Genomic DNA, 17,591 nt, shown 5'->3' on the forward strand with positions numbered 1-17,591 from the left:
TTTTGGAGATTTTTTCTATAATTCCTATTTTCATTGAGATGCAAAATGCCAGCACCATAAAAGCATACAAGTCTTCCCAAGACATCTGTTTACAAAGACAAGAAAAAATAAAATAAAACAACAAGTAATTCACTCCATGGTCACAATATCCAACACTTTCTCCCTCAATGTAAAAGTCCATATTTTCCTTGCATACATACATTACTTACATGTAGGATACTTGCAATTTCATTGCATTGCTAAACGCTTTGTCACCTACAGTCCGGATGGATTGGTAAACGGCCATTGTAAATTATTTTTTGCAGTTTGGATAAAGAAATAGCTACTTGGTTTCTCATTTCTCTCTGTCGGTCCACGTTGTTCTGTTCCCCTGCGCTCTACCAGGAGCACGGGGCCATCTATCTAGTGGCGGGTTGGAACGAGGCGTCCTCTCTCGTGTTGGGAGTCACTGCTCCCTTGGCCTGTGGTGGCGTCTGACCAGCCTCGCTTTCCTCCTCATCCCAGCTACCATGGAGAGAGAGAGAGAGAGAGAGAGAGAGAGAGAGAGAGAGAGAGAGAGAGAGAGAGAGAGAGAGAGAGAGAGAGAGAGAGAGAGAGAGAGAGAGAGAGAGAGAGAGAGAGAGAGAGAATAAGTCGAAGGAAAGGAATGACAATGCAAATAATGGATAAGATGAGTGAGTCAAAGGAAAGGAAAAAAAACATGAAAGGACAAATCCAACGGTAACACATCATATCATGGTGGTTGACTCAAATGATGCATATTTTCTGGCAGTGATAATGCTACATTTAGTCAGGTTTCTTTCAACGCCCCCCCCCCCCCTCCAGCTATGGTGTTGATGAACGTGTTTGTTACCTGGGGGTCTCTTGGCCGGGGCTCGTCTACCTCCCGCTGGAAACATAGAGATATAACACACTCAGGAAATGCTTTTCAGGACGGGAGTTTAATCCCTTGAATAAACTTCAATATGCCAATGCGTACAACTCAGTCGAGCACAGATAATAGACAGTTACTCAAGCAGAACACAATGCTTGTGGTATAGATTCTACACACTGTAGAACACACAGAGTTTTGCTTCACACACTGCTTCACACCTACACAGGTAAGATGAAGCAATGTAGAGTATGTTGGTAATTCAGAAAACAACTGGAATCACTTGAGATAAAGAATATTCTGTCAGGTGAAAACCTCATGAGTCCAAAAGGGTGAACTTTTCAAGAATTAAGAAAAACAACAACCTCATTCAGACTGACGCCCATGTATTTTCGAGAGTCTTTAAGGTCATAAAACTGGTTCACAGCACAGAGAACCATGTCAACTTTCAACTCAAGGAAAAATATGAAAATGAAAAACTGAAAAACAAGGTTTTCGCCCGACAGCAGCAAATTAAGCACAGCACCTTTACTTATTGACCATGTGAATATGATCAATGCATGTCAACAGTGGAATATAGAGCAAGGTTTTTACTAAATGTGGGTAATTGTTTTTTTCACCTTGGATTAGTTTGGTGATTCTCTCTGACTCCGCCTCGATCAGTTCTGGGTTCCCATGGATGGTGGTGATCTTGGAAAAATCTGGACCTGGGGGTGTGAAACAAAACTATTAGATACGGATGTGGCTATGAGGTGGGCCCTCACATACAGTATCAAGTATGGAGTTTGTATCCTGGATCCAGCCCTCAGAATCGCCCGCTTCAGCACGTTTTCAAAGTGTCTAAATGATTCTATGATTCAGTTAAGGCAGACCCCCCCCCCCGTACTAATGATGATACTTGAAAATGAGTGAGAAGCGGGTGGTCCAGGGGGCTGGAGCCAGACTCTGGAGATTCCGTCTGATCACTTTTAAAATACACCACTCTCTCCGTTCCACCTTGAAGCGGCCATCGGCCCGACAATACAGCGGATCGGATAAGATCTGCACCTTTTCAGGAATTCTTACTTTTAGTTCGACTTCAATTCTGGACAAGGTATCACATCAAGGAAGAAAGGAGATCATTTCTTTGAAAAGAAGCCTGCTGGATTATATGGAGGAAAAGTGTTCATGTAAGGAGAACCCCTACCGTCGATGATATGTGGCTCGACCACCGTGGCGTGTCCGGTTCCACCTTCAGAGCGGCAGCGGAGAAGGGGTGTTGGAAGTCATTTAACGACTTAACAACAATGTACTGGCTGACTGACGGACGGACAGACTGACAGCAAACGCCCCGACTACAACTCCGCCACCGCCACCGACACAACCCCAAGCCCAGATGTAAAACGCACACAAACACGCACCCACTCTTACACACTCGCATGCACACACCCACATGCACGTCAGACAACATTGATAAATATTCCCAAAAAGATAAAGATACCAAACCTCCTTGTTCATCGCAACAACGGCAAGCAGACAAGCAAATACACTGCTTGATAGACAGGCATGATGCATGATGGGAGACAAATGGAGAGTGGGACAGAAATCCAAACCGTCATGGTGCACCATGAGAGGTAGACCCAACATAGTGGAAATTGTGTTGCCCAGTTTGCTTTATCGTCCATGGGGGGAAACAGTTATGTCAGTCAAATCACAAGTTGGATTGATCTTCATGCGTAACATGGGCTTATTGAGCCTACAAAAACATCATAAACCAGAGAGAGCTTGTGATGTTTTGTGAGTTTGGCCAAGACGTGAAATAATGTACTGTACGAGCCAGAGGAGTAAGAGCTTCCTGTGTAAACCATGTCAGACGTCCCAATTATTACATCATGTTACTTGCCGTTGATGACTTTTGATTCCCATCCAATATTGCGATGGTCAGGACTCAGGAGGCACTGCGACTACCACAGCTATAAAATGTTAATTGCCTCTGTTATGGTTTCTCAGCAATTACACTACTTATAAACGTGATTGGCAAATGTGCCGGCTGTACCGTGAGAATATAGTTTTATTGTTTTCAGAAGAAACTGGGACAGAAAAAGTTGTAGACATAATGAACACTGTTTGTTTAGAATGATTGTTACTGTACTGGCAGATACACCCTTGCGTGGCAGTTTATTGATATTCTTCCTTTACAAGATGTTTTGAATTACTGTGCATATTTGGACGAATCTGTATAACCTTAGCAGCTACTGCACAGGCAGCTATACCGAGCTTGGGTGAATCTGCCATTGAGTTATACAACCCAGTCCCACCACATGCAGGTCATCGGATGAGTCTTGTTTTCTCTTCTCCAACTAACCTCCCTGTATGATTTTCTTGATCTCCTCCTCCTGGAGCATGTGAACCTCGCTCTCCAGAAACTTCTTAACCTTGGTCACCTCTAATGAGACCCAAGCATGTTTGGAATCAAAGAGATCAGTCATGAGGTACAGAGAGAAGCAGGGGAAGCATTATGGAATAGCACACATATACAGTACTGCTTAAAGGTGCACTGGGCGATTTTGGGGGAGGGGATGTTTGTTTACATTTGCAGACCCTGCAAGTTAGTTCACAAAACATATTTACATGTGATTCTTAACAATCATTCTATTTTATGTCATTGTTAATAATACCAAAGAAAATCACATTGAGCCACTGTCAACCAAACACAAGCCTGGAATATGTTTGTACATAAAAGTGCCTTTGAAAACTATACAGTGCAGTCACTTTCCAGGTAGCGTTCTAGTTTCAAACAGTGTTCCCTCAGAGGATAGTTTGTTTATTTGGTTATGATAATAATGATAATATACTTTCAAATTTGTATCACTTCTCTGACTCTCCCAAAATTCATAGTGCATCTTTATTAGAATGGACATACATTCTGTCATCTGATAGCAGTTCTGATGTGAGAAACAGCGTTATGGATCACACGTAATGTGTCAATGTTGAATGAGCACTTTGGAACAGTGTAGTTCGCTGGACTTACTCAGTGCCTTAAGAAATAAAGATACTAAACATTCTATTCAAATCAATAATTTACTCAATGAATAGCCTAAATGATAGATTTTTCTCTTAAGGCATGAGAGTGGTCCACCAATTTAGTGAAATGGTTTGAAAAGGCATCAATATTAATGAACCTTCGCAAAGCACTCAGCTCATTCACATCACACAATGGATATGTGTGATGATGATTGATTTGACATCATTGAAGAAAAGAGGTGAAATGAAAATCAAACAATGACAATGGCGCTCAATGAGCCATGATCAACATGGACATTGATGCATTTGTCAGAAGCTTCAATGGAAGATGCATGACAATGGATTTTATCTACTAGTGCTCTTCTTCTGAAGAAGTATGTTGATGGAAACTGACCTTGATCCAGAATCTTCTTCAGTTCACTTTCTGTGTCCAGCTCTCCACTATTTGCTTCATTAGGAAAATAAACATCTCAAGTCAACAAATCAAATTTTAAAATGTGTAAAAGCTGGATTTCCTTGTCCAACTTTTTACATGTTTATTTAAAAACCAAAATAAGAAGGAATTAAAGCTCTCCGAACATTTGGAAACTTACTTTCAATTACTCTTGTAACCGTGGTGATGACAGGTTCCCCTTCAATGACCCTGGTAAACTTGGTGAAGGAAGGCTCCCCCTCGACGACTCTGGTCACCGTGGTGATGACAGGTTCCCCTTCAATGACCCTGGTAAACTTGGTGAAGGAAGGCTCCCCCTCGACGACTCTGGTCACCGTGGTGATGGAAGGCTCCCTCTCGATGACTCTGGTCATCGTGGTGATGGAAGGCTCCCCTTCGATGACTCTGGTCACTGTGGTGTGGCCCTCAACAACAACCTTGGTCACGGTGGGCTCAGACTGGATGACCCTGGTTACCGTGGTGATGGATGGCTCCCCTTCGATGACCACCCTAGTGACTGTGGGTTCTGTCTCAGTGACCCTAGTCACCTTGATGATAGGCTCCCCCTCGATGATTCTGGTCACCTTCGTTATCTCCGGGACTGTACGGATGGAGGTGAAATATGCCGTGAGAAACCAACAGAAAGACCCATATCAAAATAGATGATCTACATTATAGAACATTCAGTTCAAAACATGCATTGTAATTGGCCAAGAGACATTCTGTGAGTGCTTATAATTGCAATAACATAACAACTCTGTACTGACAACTGCTGAAGGATAAGGACAGCTACTGAGAAACATTGCTTTAAATTGGAACGTAGGGTACGCTTTTTCTAATTCAGTTAGTTAAATCTTAAAGCTGAACTCTGTTCAGGTATCAGGTGACTTGAGTAGGGGGTGTGTTTAAAACTGCCCATTGTTTAGCTAATTGAGCCATCAAGGCACAGACTCAGGTGTTAGACATCAGTAATTAGTGATAGAAATGTAAAGCGTTGCTGGTTTAGCGTTAGCGAAGCGTCGCGAACGAACGAAGAGGGACAAAGAGGAGTTTTCCTAGAGAAGTTTTCTGAGGCCATGGTTACACTTACGACGTTTCATTTTCGAATAATTTTGTTTGCATGTCCAAGTTAAAGGGCAACGCCGTTTTGGCAGGAAAACACGTTTTCCTAGCGGCAACGCTCAAAGGGTGTTTTCGTTTTGAAAGCTCCCCGACAACAGTGCCATGTAATTTGCGCGATCCAGATACGGAGCCGTTCATGCCCAACGCCCATGCGCAGTAGACACCGACGCCAAATTCTCCCCTGGCTGGACCTCGACCCCGTCCATTAGTCCAAAACATCAGAACTATTTCTGGGAGTCACTTGCAATATCGCGCTATAATTAATATAATTTGCTGTCTCCCGACACCAACCGGCCATATGGGCAGGCTATACAGGATATCAGCTGCATCCTCCTCAGATTGCTTATTCATGTGCTTTATAATGGAGCAGATGGATAATCATTTGACTCCATTCTCCCAGAGATTGATTTTGTACTTGCTTTTAATTTCGCCATAATTAATTAGATCATTCCAAACTACAACAGTCTGCATCCCCTTAACAATTGTTTGTATTGAGCCGTATTGTATTGTACCCATTCTGCAATCTGTTAAATCTGTTAACGTTACTACGTTAATGTACGATAGCCACGATAGCCTCAATGCTAACTATATAAATGGGATATGCCAATCACATTAGCATGTAGCTAACAACATCAGAGATCTTTTTGTGGGACTAAACTCTCCGCTCTTGGTGGTAAATTGTGTTGATGTTGGTTTTGTTTCATCAACAAATGAGGCAGAACACACAGTGAATGTATCCTTTTTTGTTTATTGCACTTTTATTGCACTTTGTTTCTTGCTGACAAATAAATGCTATGTTGCTATAAATGGCTCACGCAAGGTTTTTAAAGATGGTGGTTTTCTGTTTTGACTGAGCAGGACGTGGAGTGACGCGTTCAACCTTTCTGATTGGTCGAAAAAGGCCTCATGTTTGAGCTACATCGCCACCTACTGCTTTGGCGTTGTACTACATGTATATACATCACTCGGTGCTCACGAGACAAACAATGTCTAACTTGCCTGCCAATACACAGTGTTCTGAAAAAGGAAATGAAACGAAATCGTTTTGGCTATAATGTAACCGCAGCCTGAGGAGGACACCGACCAGAGTGCTAAGTAGACCATTATCCTATTCTAGAAATGTTTCTTTCCCTTCCTCTTTTGGCTTTTCTCTATCTCTCCTCCTCACCCTTTCCCCTGCTACTCACACCTATCCCCTTCAACAATGGGTTTCAACACTCTCTTCCACCAGACCAGCTTCACACCATCCACACCAATTTGGGCAATTTGGGAGCAATCCGGCAAACCTTTCTTACCCCCCCACCGCCACAAATATACCTATCACTGTATGTGGAGACTTATGGAATTGTCAATGAGCTGTCAGAAAAGCAGACTTCATTACTGCCTATGCCCATAGTCAAAACCTCCAGTTTCTGGCTCTGATTGAAACCTGGATCACACCAGATAATTCAACAACACCGGCAGCCTTATCTACACACTTATCTCAAACACCACAACCTTCCAGACGTGGTGGAGGCACTGGTCTGTTGAACTGTCCCTCATGGACTACAAACTCAATATCACTTCCAGCTCTGTCACTCTCCTCTCTCCTTATATCATGCAGTATCTGTCTATTCCATTTAATCTCAACATTACTCTCTATTGCCCCCCAGGTCCCCTCGAGCATTTTCCAGATGAGCTGGACATGCTCCTTAGCTCTTTCCCAGAAGATGGCAACCCCCTCTTTCTAATGGGCGATTTCAACCTGCCTGACTCCTCTCAGTCAGACACAGTGGTCTCGCTCCTACAATCCTTTGATCTGACTCCCACTGTCATGCCCCCCACTCACAAAGCAGGCAGCTCTTTGGATCTCATATTCTCTTGTAACTCCAGCATCATTAACACCATGGTAACTCCCCTGAATGTATCTGACCACTTCTTCATACCCTTCTCACTAACTATTATGCTTAACCCCAAACCATCCACCCCAACCCAAACATCTCAGTCAGACGCAACCTGTACTCCCTATCTGCCTCCACACTCTCCTCCGTCATCCTATCCGCTCTACCTTTGAGTGAGACTTTCTCTGCTCTTCCCACAGATACGGCAACCTCCACCCTCCTCTCAGCCTGAATTGAGAACCTCATCCTTTACTCTCTCATATTTCTCTCCCATTACAGACGCCAAGGCCCTGACACTGTTAATATCGAAGCGTCCCACTACATGCCAGCTGGACCCGATACCCTCCCCACTCCTCCAGACCATAGCACCAGACATCCTCCCATTCCTAACGACAACCATCAACTCCTCCCTCAACTCGGGGGTGTTTCCCACCTCCTTAAGACAAGCCAGAGTCACACCCCTAAAAAAAGCCAACCATAAACCCCATTGTCATAGACAACTATCGTCCTGTCTCTCTTCTCTCCTTCCTCTCTAAATCACTCGAACATGCTGTATCCAACCAACTTACTGAATATCTCTTACAGAATGACCTCCTAGACCCTAATCAGTCAGGCTTCAGGACTGGTCACTCCACAGAGATGGCCCTCATAGCGGTCACAGAGGCTCTCCATTTAGCAAAAGCGAAGGGCCTCTCCTCTGCCCTGATTCTCCTGGACCTGTCGGCAGCCTTTGACACGGTCAACCATCAGATCCAGGAATGGGAGTGGCCGGCTCTGGCTGGCATGGCTGACATCCTACCTCGACGACAGCTCCTACCAAGTATCATGGAGAGGGTCCCTGTCGGCCCCCTTCAGACGGGTATCCCCCAGGGCTCTGTCCTTCGACCCCTCCTCTTCTCCCTCTATACCAAATCTCTGAGTAACATTATCACATCCCATGCCTTCTCGTATCATTGCTATGCCGATGATACTCAACTCTTCCTCTCCTTTCCTCCCTCAGATATCCATGTCTCTGAGCGGATCTCTGCCTGTCTGACATCTCCGCCTGGATGACGACCAACCACTTCAAACTGAACCTAAGCTAAATGGAACTGCTCCACCTGCCGGGCCAAATCCTCCCCGCTGACCGACCTTTCCATCACAGTGGAAAATGTAGCCGCAGCCTTGTCCCCGACCGCCAAGAACCTGAGCAATGTCAGAAGGATCCGCCCTTTCCCGACAAAATAAGCCATCCAACTCCTTGTCCAATCAACAGTCATGTCTCACCTCGCTGGTCTACCAACCACCGGCACCAAGCCTCTTCAACTAATTTAGAACGCAGCCACACGTCTGATCTCCAACCTACCAAAGTCAGCCCATATTACCCCGGCTTCTCAGGGACCTGCATTGGCTCCCCATCGCCGCATGAATCCACTTCAATCCTATACCTCCGGTCAACGGTCTCTAACTACACACCCTCAAGACCCCTCCGCTCTACATCCTCTGGCCGCCTCAGACCCACTCCTATTCGAGCTCCGGGAGGGTCATCAAAGAGAAGACGCCTATTCTCAGTCCTCGCTCCACAATGGTGGAACAAACCAGATCAATCTTTCGCCGTCGACTAAAAACACACTTCTTCAAATGAAATCGAAATGAAAAATATATAAAAAATAGAACTAATATTCTTACTGTCTTCTACTATCATGCACACTACTATACTAACATGTCTTTACTACTATGTACTCATCACTGCAGCACCCAAGTTTCAGCATTGTTTGATGAACATTGTTACTCAGTTGTAAGAGTTGTGCCCTTCCTGCTGACTTGTCGTACAGAACTTGTAAGTCGCTTTGGATGAAAGCGTCAGCTAAATGACAAAATGTAAATCTAACATGTACCTCACATTGTTTAGCAATGGAGAACTAATTGTTGTTGGTGGAGAATTTAAATACAAACTACAACAACAACAACATACATCAGACCGGCAATACGTCATTCACACTGAATTTTGATCGCCACGCCTTTTTTGGGGGAAACAACCCCAGGGAATAAACTGGGATTAGACAGCGTTTGTTCATAAACTACAACTTTATGATGAAACACAGGGATATAAATCATACTGAAGACTATCGAGGCCCAGAAATAGTCATTATATCTTCACTTGGAGATTCATAAGCATTCATAAGCTGTCACTTGGAGATTCATAAGCGCTATATTCAGTGTTGCGTTGCTGATTTCAAAGCTGGTTGCACAGTGTTTTAATGACGCGCGCTCCCACGCATGCGCATAAATGTTCCCTCGCATAAGCACAGACTAAAGCCAGTGCCTAATTGCCTCTACGAATGGAATGTAACATTTCATTCACACATTTTGTGTGAATGTATCTGAGAACGTATTTGAACACACCTGGCGACCGGCGCTATTGTTATGCAAAGTAGCCAGGTGGGTACTTAGCGAGTTGGCGCATCAGTCGAGTGCAGCGCATTCCTGTGTGCACGTGCGTGCACATCCGTGCATGTGTGTGCGTGTGCTTCTGCTCACAGAGCCGGTTGCACGGCGTGCAACCCCGTCCCATGGTTATATTAAATGTCCAGGTAGGGAAATGAGGAAATATCCTGCAGCTGAATGGGGAAATACCATAGGGGAAGACTGAAGAGCCATGCCTGATCACAAAGAAAAGTTAGCACGACTAAGTAATTGCTTTATTTTTATACAGGCCAAATACAATGATAATTGTTAATTGGAAAGGAGTCAAAAGACTTGTGGCATAAACGTGCTCATGCCATTGCATCCACCATCGGTCCGGGTGAGTCTTGTCTTCTCTTCTCCAACTAACCTCCCTGTATGATTTTCTTGATCTCCATGTGAACCTCGCTCTCCAGAAACGTCTTAACCTTGGTCACCTCTAATGAGAACCAAGCATGTTTGGAATCAAACAGATCAGTCATGAGGTACAGAGAGAAGTGGGGGAAGCATTATGGAATAGCAGGGAGGGAGGGGGTTGTTTACATTTGCTAAGTTAGTTCACAAAACATATTTACATGTGATTCTTAACAATCATTCTATCTTATGTCATTGTTAATAAAGAAAAAGCTAAATCACATTGAGGCACAGTCAACCAAACATAAGCCTGGAATATGTTTGTACTGTACACAAAAGTGCTTTTGTAAACTACAGTGCAGTCACTTTTCAAACCTAACTTTTCACAATGACGCGAATGGTCAATGTGGCCAGTGTTGGAAGGTAATTGCTTGACTTAACATGATGCACTAACAAAACAAACTTTTCAAACAATGTACGTGTTCTGCCGAATTTGTATACAGGCCAAATACAATCAATACAAATACAATGGCAGCCAATAGGAAAGGAGTCTGTGTTTTCCCCCAGAAAGGAGGCGTGGCCAGGCCACAAAGAAAGCCGAAGTACCCGGATGTGTCTGATTTATACTCAAGGTTGTGCTATTTGGTGGTTTATTAGTGCAGGTGTGATAATCTATTGGAACTCGCCTTACAGCCTCATTCTTATGACCACAGCATACCGCTGCCAATAAACCTAGCATGACCCAGTATTGCTTACTTAACACATACTGTATAAGTCCAAATGGAATGACATGTGTCCCGATGAAAGCATTCAAGCATAACGAAGCTAACTATATATTTCACTATACAGTATGTGACACAGAATTATTTAATGTTGTAATGATCATTGATGTTACATTCTACTTACTTTTGATCATGTTTACATTTTTGGCATTTTTTTGTGATCAGTAGTCATTTATTATTTAATAAAGTTTCATTATTTTTAGTTTTTTAAACCTCACAAATATCCTTTGTTTCTGTTACTGCAGTCAAACTAAGGTTTTCTTATTCATTCTGTGCTTCTAAGGGAATAGTAAAATAAATAAATAAATAAAGAAGAGTGACAGTATTTATGATCAGCCATAAATAGATGAAAGCTGACAGATGTTGTTCTGGCATCGGAGAGACACTACTCTCCTGCCTGAAACCTCTATAGACAAGTAATCACTGCCAGACTGAGAAGACCTTCTTCTTCAAAGCAAATGGCAGAGGGTACAACACTGTATGTGCTTCATAATGGACCCTCAGACCCACCCTCTTTTCTTGATTCTTAGTCCAAGGGAAGCAACAGAGTGGAGGATCAAGAAATGAGGGCGTGTTTGAGATAGGTCGATTGGTTTGTTTGCTTGCCTGGACATACTCATCGGTCTTTGACTTGATAAAATACCTGAAAGACCAGATGATAACGTTCCCACTTGTTTAATTCAGGGTCCGTTGAACTTTTTCAGCTTGGATCTCAATAATTAAATGTAGTCCCACTCAGGGACCCAGTCTCATGGAAACATACTAGTATTCCTGTTATATGAGGACCCATATCTATTTGTCTGTCTGTCTGTCTGTCTGTCTGTCTGTCTGTCTGTCTGTCTGTCTGTCTGTCTGTCTGTCTGTCTGTCTGTCTGTCTGTCTGTCTGTCTGTCTGTCTGTCTGTCTGTCTGTCTGTCTGTCTGTCTGTCTGTCTGTCTGTCTGTCTGTCTGTCTGTCTGTCTGTCTGTCTGTCTGTCTGCCGTCCGTCCGTCCATCCGTCCGTCCGTGTGTGTGTGTGTGTGTGTGTGTGTGTGTGTGTGAGAGAGAACAAGAAAGAAGGAGAAAGGGGGGGGGAGAGCACAATAGAGCATTGTGTGGCTTGTACTGAATGTATAAATCATTTAAGTCAGTGTATGATCAAAACCACAACTAATCTTTATTTTCCCTTCTTCCATTTCAAATGGCCTCATATTTGCATGTGCAATACATTAGTAGAAGTCATAACTAACCACAGATCACTGTGGAAGTGAAACTTCTAGTAAGCCATAATATACTACACTGAATTAAGGGTCTTATTATAACAAGCCGGCATCAGAACACAGCTTATCTGAACCTAATGTCATAATTGGTGTATAAAACATCTGCATGAACTCTCTCTCTCTCTCTCTCTCTCTCTCTCTCTCTCTCTCTCTCTCTCTCTCTCTCTCTCTCTCTCTCTCTCTCTCTCTCTCTCTCTCTCTCTCTCTCTCTCTCTCTCTCTCTCTCTCTCTCTCTCTCTCCCTGATCACCTCAGCACGACTTTATCTCCCCATGTTACCCAATACAGCACGACTGAATACCATCAGGCAGCTCAGGCTGGAGGGGGGGACTGAGCCGGGACGGGACCAAAATGAACGCACGCGGTCCAAGAGTACTCTGTGATCTCTAACCGTGGCTGTGACAGCCCAATTACCTCATCACCATAGGATACTGATTAAAGAATGTCAAGAGATCCAAGTGGACTTGGCCAACTGCAAGGCTGGATAATAAGGGACCGGAGAAAGAAAGGACTTTGGGAGCGATCCAGTAGGGAGATACTGTCCATGTGGTTTCAGACAGGACTTCATAAAGGGCTCTGTTATTATCAGATAAAGAACATATGGGTGGGCTGTTTTTTGTATGAGAAATAGACATGAGACAGTTTTAAAGGTCCCATATTATAGACTTTTCAACAAGTTAATATAGGTCTTTGAGATCCCCTAAACATGTCTTTGAAGTTTTGTACTGGGAAAAAAAAACACTCAGATTATACATTCTAGCAGCCTCTATACCCCTCTGTTTCAGTCCTGTTCTCAACGGTCTGTTTCTGTGCCTGTAACGAGCGAGTCGCTTTTATGAGACAAATACAATAATTAGCGATGAGACAGCCCCTCATTGTGTAAAAAACAATGCAAAACACAGGGAAAAGCCATTTCTACAATAGGGGCCCTTTAAAGGCTAATCTGGGGGCGTCGGGATTTCCCTGGGGTTGTAAGGATATTTCTTTGCTGTGAAAGATGTTTGGTCAAATTTGATTAATCATGTTTGTTTGTTTGTTTGTTTTCTCATGAAATAATGAATATTTGAAGTCCAGAGCTTCCCTTCAATTATTAATCAAGTGAAATGGGAGCCTGAGATGGGAAAGTATAGTTCACTATTCTGTCTATGCTTGGAGGGTTGCAAAAAAAGGGGCATCCCTCTGTTTTTAGGGACCACAATCTAAAAAGGCTGTTCTAAACCATGAACATTATATGAGGAGGCCATTAATTAAATGAAGTTAAGTTAAATTGATAAGTTAAGTTGTACATTTATTAATCCCCATGGGGAAGTTTGTCCTCTGCATTTTGACCCATCCTAACTCTTTAGGAGCAGTGAGCAGCCACACAGTGTGAAGCCCGGGGACCAACTCCAGTAATGTAATCTTGATCAAGTGTGATGGCAGGAAACCTAGCATGCATGTCTTCTTTAACCAAGACGTTAGTTTTTGACTTGACCTTTAGTCTCATCTCAGAGTAAATAGTGGTTTCATTACCTGTTTCGATAACATGGGTAGTCGTGGTGATGGTCCTCTCTGTAAAAGATAATTGTTCATTTTTGTGCTACAACAGTGATTGAAAGACACATGAGGACTCTAGCGTTGAGGGGGACTTACTGAAGAAGGTGAGCGGGATCTCAGCGTAGGAAAATCCAGACACAAACTAGAGAACAAAGAAGCAGGCATGACAGGAATGGGGCGTTGGGATGAACTGAATATAAATTAAATGAACTATGAACGAGATGTAAACAAAGTAATGCCTGTTAGTTTCAACACATCCACATAGGGCTGGGCGATATGGTATTTTATCCTGTAGGACAACATTTGATATTTTTCAAATGGTTTCACTGGACTTGTGTTGCTTGGGGACAGTTTGGACCCAAGTGTATTTCCTGTCAGTTATTGCATTAGTAAACATTGCAACAGGAAATAAACTTGGGTCCTTTTAGAATGGTATTGTTGTTATTGTCACTTTAAAAAACGTCTATACCTACATATTACATTGTTAAGTGATTGTTTTGTTATGTTTACATGACGATGTCTAAAATTGTCATCATTCAATTTCATTTTAAAATATTGGTTAAAAAAAGTTATAATTAATAACGGTAGTAAAAAGGTATAGCTTACCTTAATAGGACATACCACCCAGCCCTACATCCACTGTTTATCATGCTGATTACTTTGCAGTTCCTCTACCTTTATCTGGATGTACTTAATAAGCTTCTTCAGTATCACCAGGAGGTCCTCGCGGCCCACGGGGAGATCTGCAAGTCATGCGCAGTAATCAATATGAAACAATGTGTTGCGCACATCTTAAACACTGTCCTCCTCAGGGAACATTGTAGTGTGTTGATGCCAGGGGTGTAAAGTACTTGAGTAATTGTACTTCGTTACAATACTTACGTACTGTTTTGGGGGATTTGTACTTTACTCGAGTATTATTAGGTTTGTACTTGTACTTTTACTCAATTACATTTCAGAGAAAAAAAAACATACTTTTTACTCCTTACATTTAAAATGCAGACCTACAAAGTACAAAGTACAAATCTTGCAGGTTCAACCATTTTAATTAGTATATTTGTTTCTCTGGCCGAAATAACATTAACGCTATTAATCCTGCGGCAGCACTTTATTTAAAAACAGCCCATCAATGGAAAATTGACCCGCCCATACCCATACTCATTGGTCCTTGTGCAAGACTAGAAAGGGGGGATCTTTGATTAAACACCTGCTATCAGAAGAATAGACAGTCAGAAAACTTTTTAGTACTTAAGTACATTTAAAAGTAGAAACTTTTTAACTTTTACTCAAGTGTGTTTTTAGCCAGATACTCTGACTTTTACTTGAGTACGATTTTGAGACGGTACCCATACTTTCACCCCTGGTTGATGCTTTCAGTTTCAGGTCAAAAGCTTGTATCTTCAAAAAGTCCGCTTTTCAGCCATCAAGAAAAAAGTTCTACATTGGTATTTCAATGTTTTTTTTCTACGTTGCTTACAACATAGAGTTATCAAACAACTATTACCCTGTCATTTTTGTATTGTAATATGAAGCACTGCCAAAAGGTTTCCACCCGACTGACGTCGTCCGTGACTCACCTCCAGGGTAGAGGATGTTCTTCACCACGTGAATCACGCCGTTAGTCGCCATCAGGTCGTTGTCCGGCACGTCCACAGAGTTCACATGGATGGAATCATTCACCTGGGAAACGGGCCAAGAGCAATGATGATGTGTTTTTAATGGGTGAGTGATCATTATACATGTAGTGGGGTACAAATATAGTGGTATAAATACACATGTAGAGGGGTACAGATATAGTGGTATAAATACACACGTAGAGGGGTACAGATATAGTGGTATACATACACATGTAGAGGGGTACAATATTGATGGTAACATTGAAAATGATGACAGTGGACAAAGAGATTGGTCACAATCATCATAATGACCCACTTATGAATACATATGAATCTAGACATTGTTGGGTGTGGTCACTCAGACATGAACAGGTCTAAGGTGAGGGTGAAACTCGTGGTTCCAGATGCTATATTTTCCATTGTTAAGAGGTGAGGCCTGGAAATTCCACCCAGGGAAGTTAATAGTCTGCAATTTATATGCCCGTGTGATTGCCACTGGCAGTGGACACACTCAGCAAGCAAAAGATAACTTTCCCTCCTCTTCCTCCTCCTCTTCCTCACCCCTCTCTCTCAAAACACTAATTTCAGCCACATTACTTCCTGCCTCAGTCTAGTTTTATAGCTCCAGGGTAGTTTGGGGGAAGTAAAATTACTTCTATTATTAAATGTTTAGAACCTGCCAACATTCACTGTAGAAGATGCTTCGTATGTAAGATACTAATGTTAATGTGGTGGGAGTTTGTGCTGTGCGTCCTCCATTAATCTCCAGAAGCCCAGATAGTCTGTTTCCTATCCACATATCAATGTAATCAACAATCTCCAACCAGCCTTCCTGTGTCCATTAAGGAAGTCCTGAGGCTGAAGCAATGTCTGATGACCCGATGTCACAGGGAGGAAGGAGAGAGGATGGGAGTTTGATGGACTGATAACAAAAAATATCTGATGGGAGGTGAGTGAGTGAGTGAGTGAGTGAGTGAGTGAGTGAGTGAGTGAGTGAGTGAGTGAGTGAGTGAGTGAGTGAGTGAGTGAGTGAGTGAGTGAGTGAGTGAGTGAGTGAGTGAGTGAGTGAGTGAGTGAGTGAGTGAGTGAGTGAGTGAGTGAGTGAGTAAGGCCGTTGTCCGGCACATCCACAGAGTTCACCTGGGAAACTGCCCAAGAGCAATGATGACGTATGATAACATAGGTGAGACGTATTAACAAAATGGTGTGTTGTTGTCCTTAACTCAATCAGCGCCAGGCCTGAGTAAAGTCGGGTTAACTCGGCAACCGTTCAGCGCCAGACCAGAGTATAGTCGGGTTTTCATCGTTATTTCTTTTATTTGATATTTCTATTCATTACAGGCACACGGACATGGGGAATCATCCTGAGAATGCCAAAGCTCAATACCGGCCGCATCCACCCAGGTGGCAGTATCGAGCACCCTTTGAAACATTATATCTTGGCCTATGTGTCGATCAAAAGTCTCCGGTCGGATTTTTCTTTGTCGCGCAAGTGAAGCGGTTGTCCCGCGTGACTGTTGAGTTGTTGAGAAGCGTGAAATGCTCCTGGTGCATGATGTGTGGCGGATTATGTTGGCGACACGATCAACACCAATACTGGGACTCGCAATCAGATAATTGGAATATTCTTTTTGGGGTACATCCTAGTGAAGGTAAGGCCTATAATGGTATCAATCCTGCTGTGATCCAATCCACTTCGATCACAACATTTGTGTGTAACGTTACCCCACAATGCTTTTTATTTTAATTTTAATTTTCTTATGCTTTAGTGACGATCAAAGCATCAAAAAACGCCCCCCCCCCCCCCCCACCCTTTCATGCATTCATGATGAAACATAATACCGATAATATAAATCTGATTTAGAAATAGTAGCGTGTACAGGCGAGAAACGGCAACGTCTTTAGTGAAATGCACGTATTGCTGCATAGCGTAGTTTTCTGGGATTAGACAGGATTACTCTAAAACTATACTCATATTCACCACGGTATAAAATGGGAATGTATGGATGAATTTTCTTTTCTTTAACGCATATTGAACGATAGATAGTCGATGTCAAATGGGCCGTAGTACTGTATCCATAGCTATAATATAGAATATACTTATAGCCCTGCAAACGCCGCCACCTATTCCTATATTTTAGAGCGTCGGCATGGTAAGTACAAACGATGCTCAACTGCGTGGCGTCCAAAGAGTTAAAGGCATCCAATGTTTTCAACCACTAGTTGCTGAAATCAGTGCTATAGCTCACGGTAGTTGGAAAGGGGTCCGTGAAAGGAGGTGTGTAAACATG

At 42.9% G+C, this 17,591-nt stretch overlaps 1 protein-coding gene across 1 annotated transcript in view; it reads right to left on the reverse strand.

Annotated features, from left to right (window-relative positions):
• Positions 1 to 401: 401 nt before the first annotated feature.
• The window catches only part of postna (periostin, osteoblast specific factor a), a 63,453-nt gene continuing 46,263 nt past the window's right edge, over positions 402 to 17,591 (reverse strand). Inside the window, 10 exon segments of the mRNA XM_084320722.1 lie at positions 402 to 504; positions 854 to 889; positions 1,492 to 1,578; positions 3,216 to 3,296; positions 4,269 to 4,322; positions 4,468 to 4,908; positions 13,661 to 13,699; positions 13,781 to 13,826; positions 14,360 to 14,427; positions 15,262 to 15,364. Of these exon segments, the coding sequence (XP_084176848.1) occupies positions 446 to 504; positions 854 to 889; positions 1,492 to 1,578; positions 3,216 to 3,296; positions 4,269 to 4,322; positions 4,468 to 4,908; positions 13,661 to 13,699; positions 13,781 to 13,826; positions 14,360 to 14,427; positions 15,262 to 15,364 (1,014 nt within the window). The 3' untranslated portion in view covers positions 402 to 445.

Source organism: Notolepis coatsorum (genome assembly GCF_963971535.1).
Source record: "Notolepis coatsorum genome assembly, chromosome: 8".
Taxonomy (NCBI): domain Eukaryota; kingdom Metazoa; phylum Chordata; class Actinopteri; order Aulopiformes; family Paralepididae; genus Notolepis; species Notolepis coatsorum.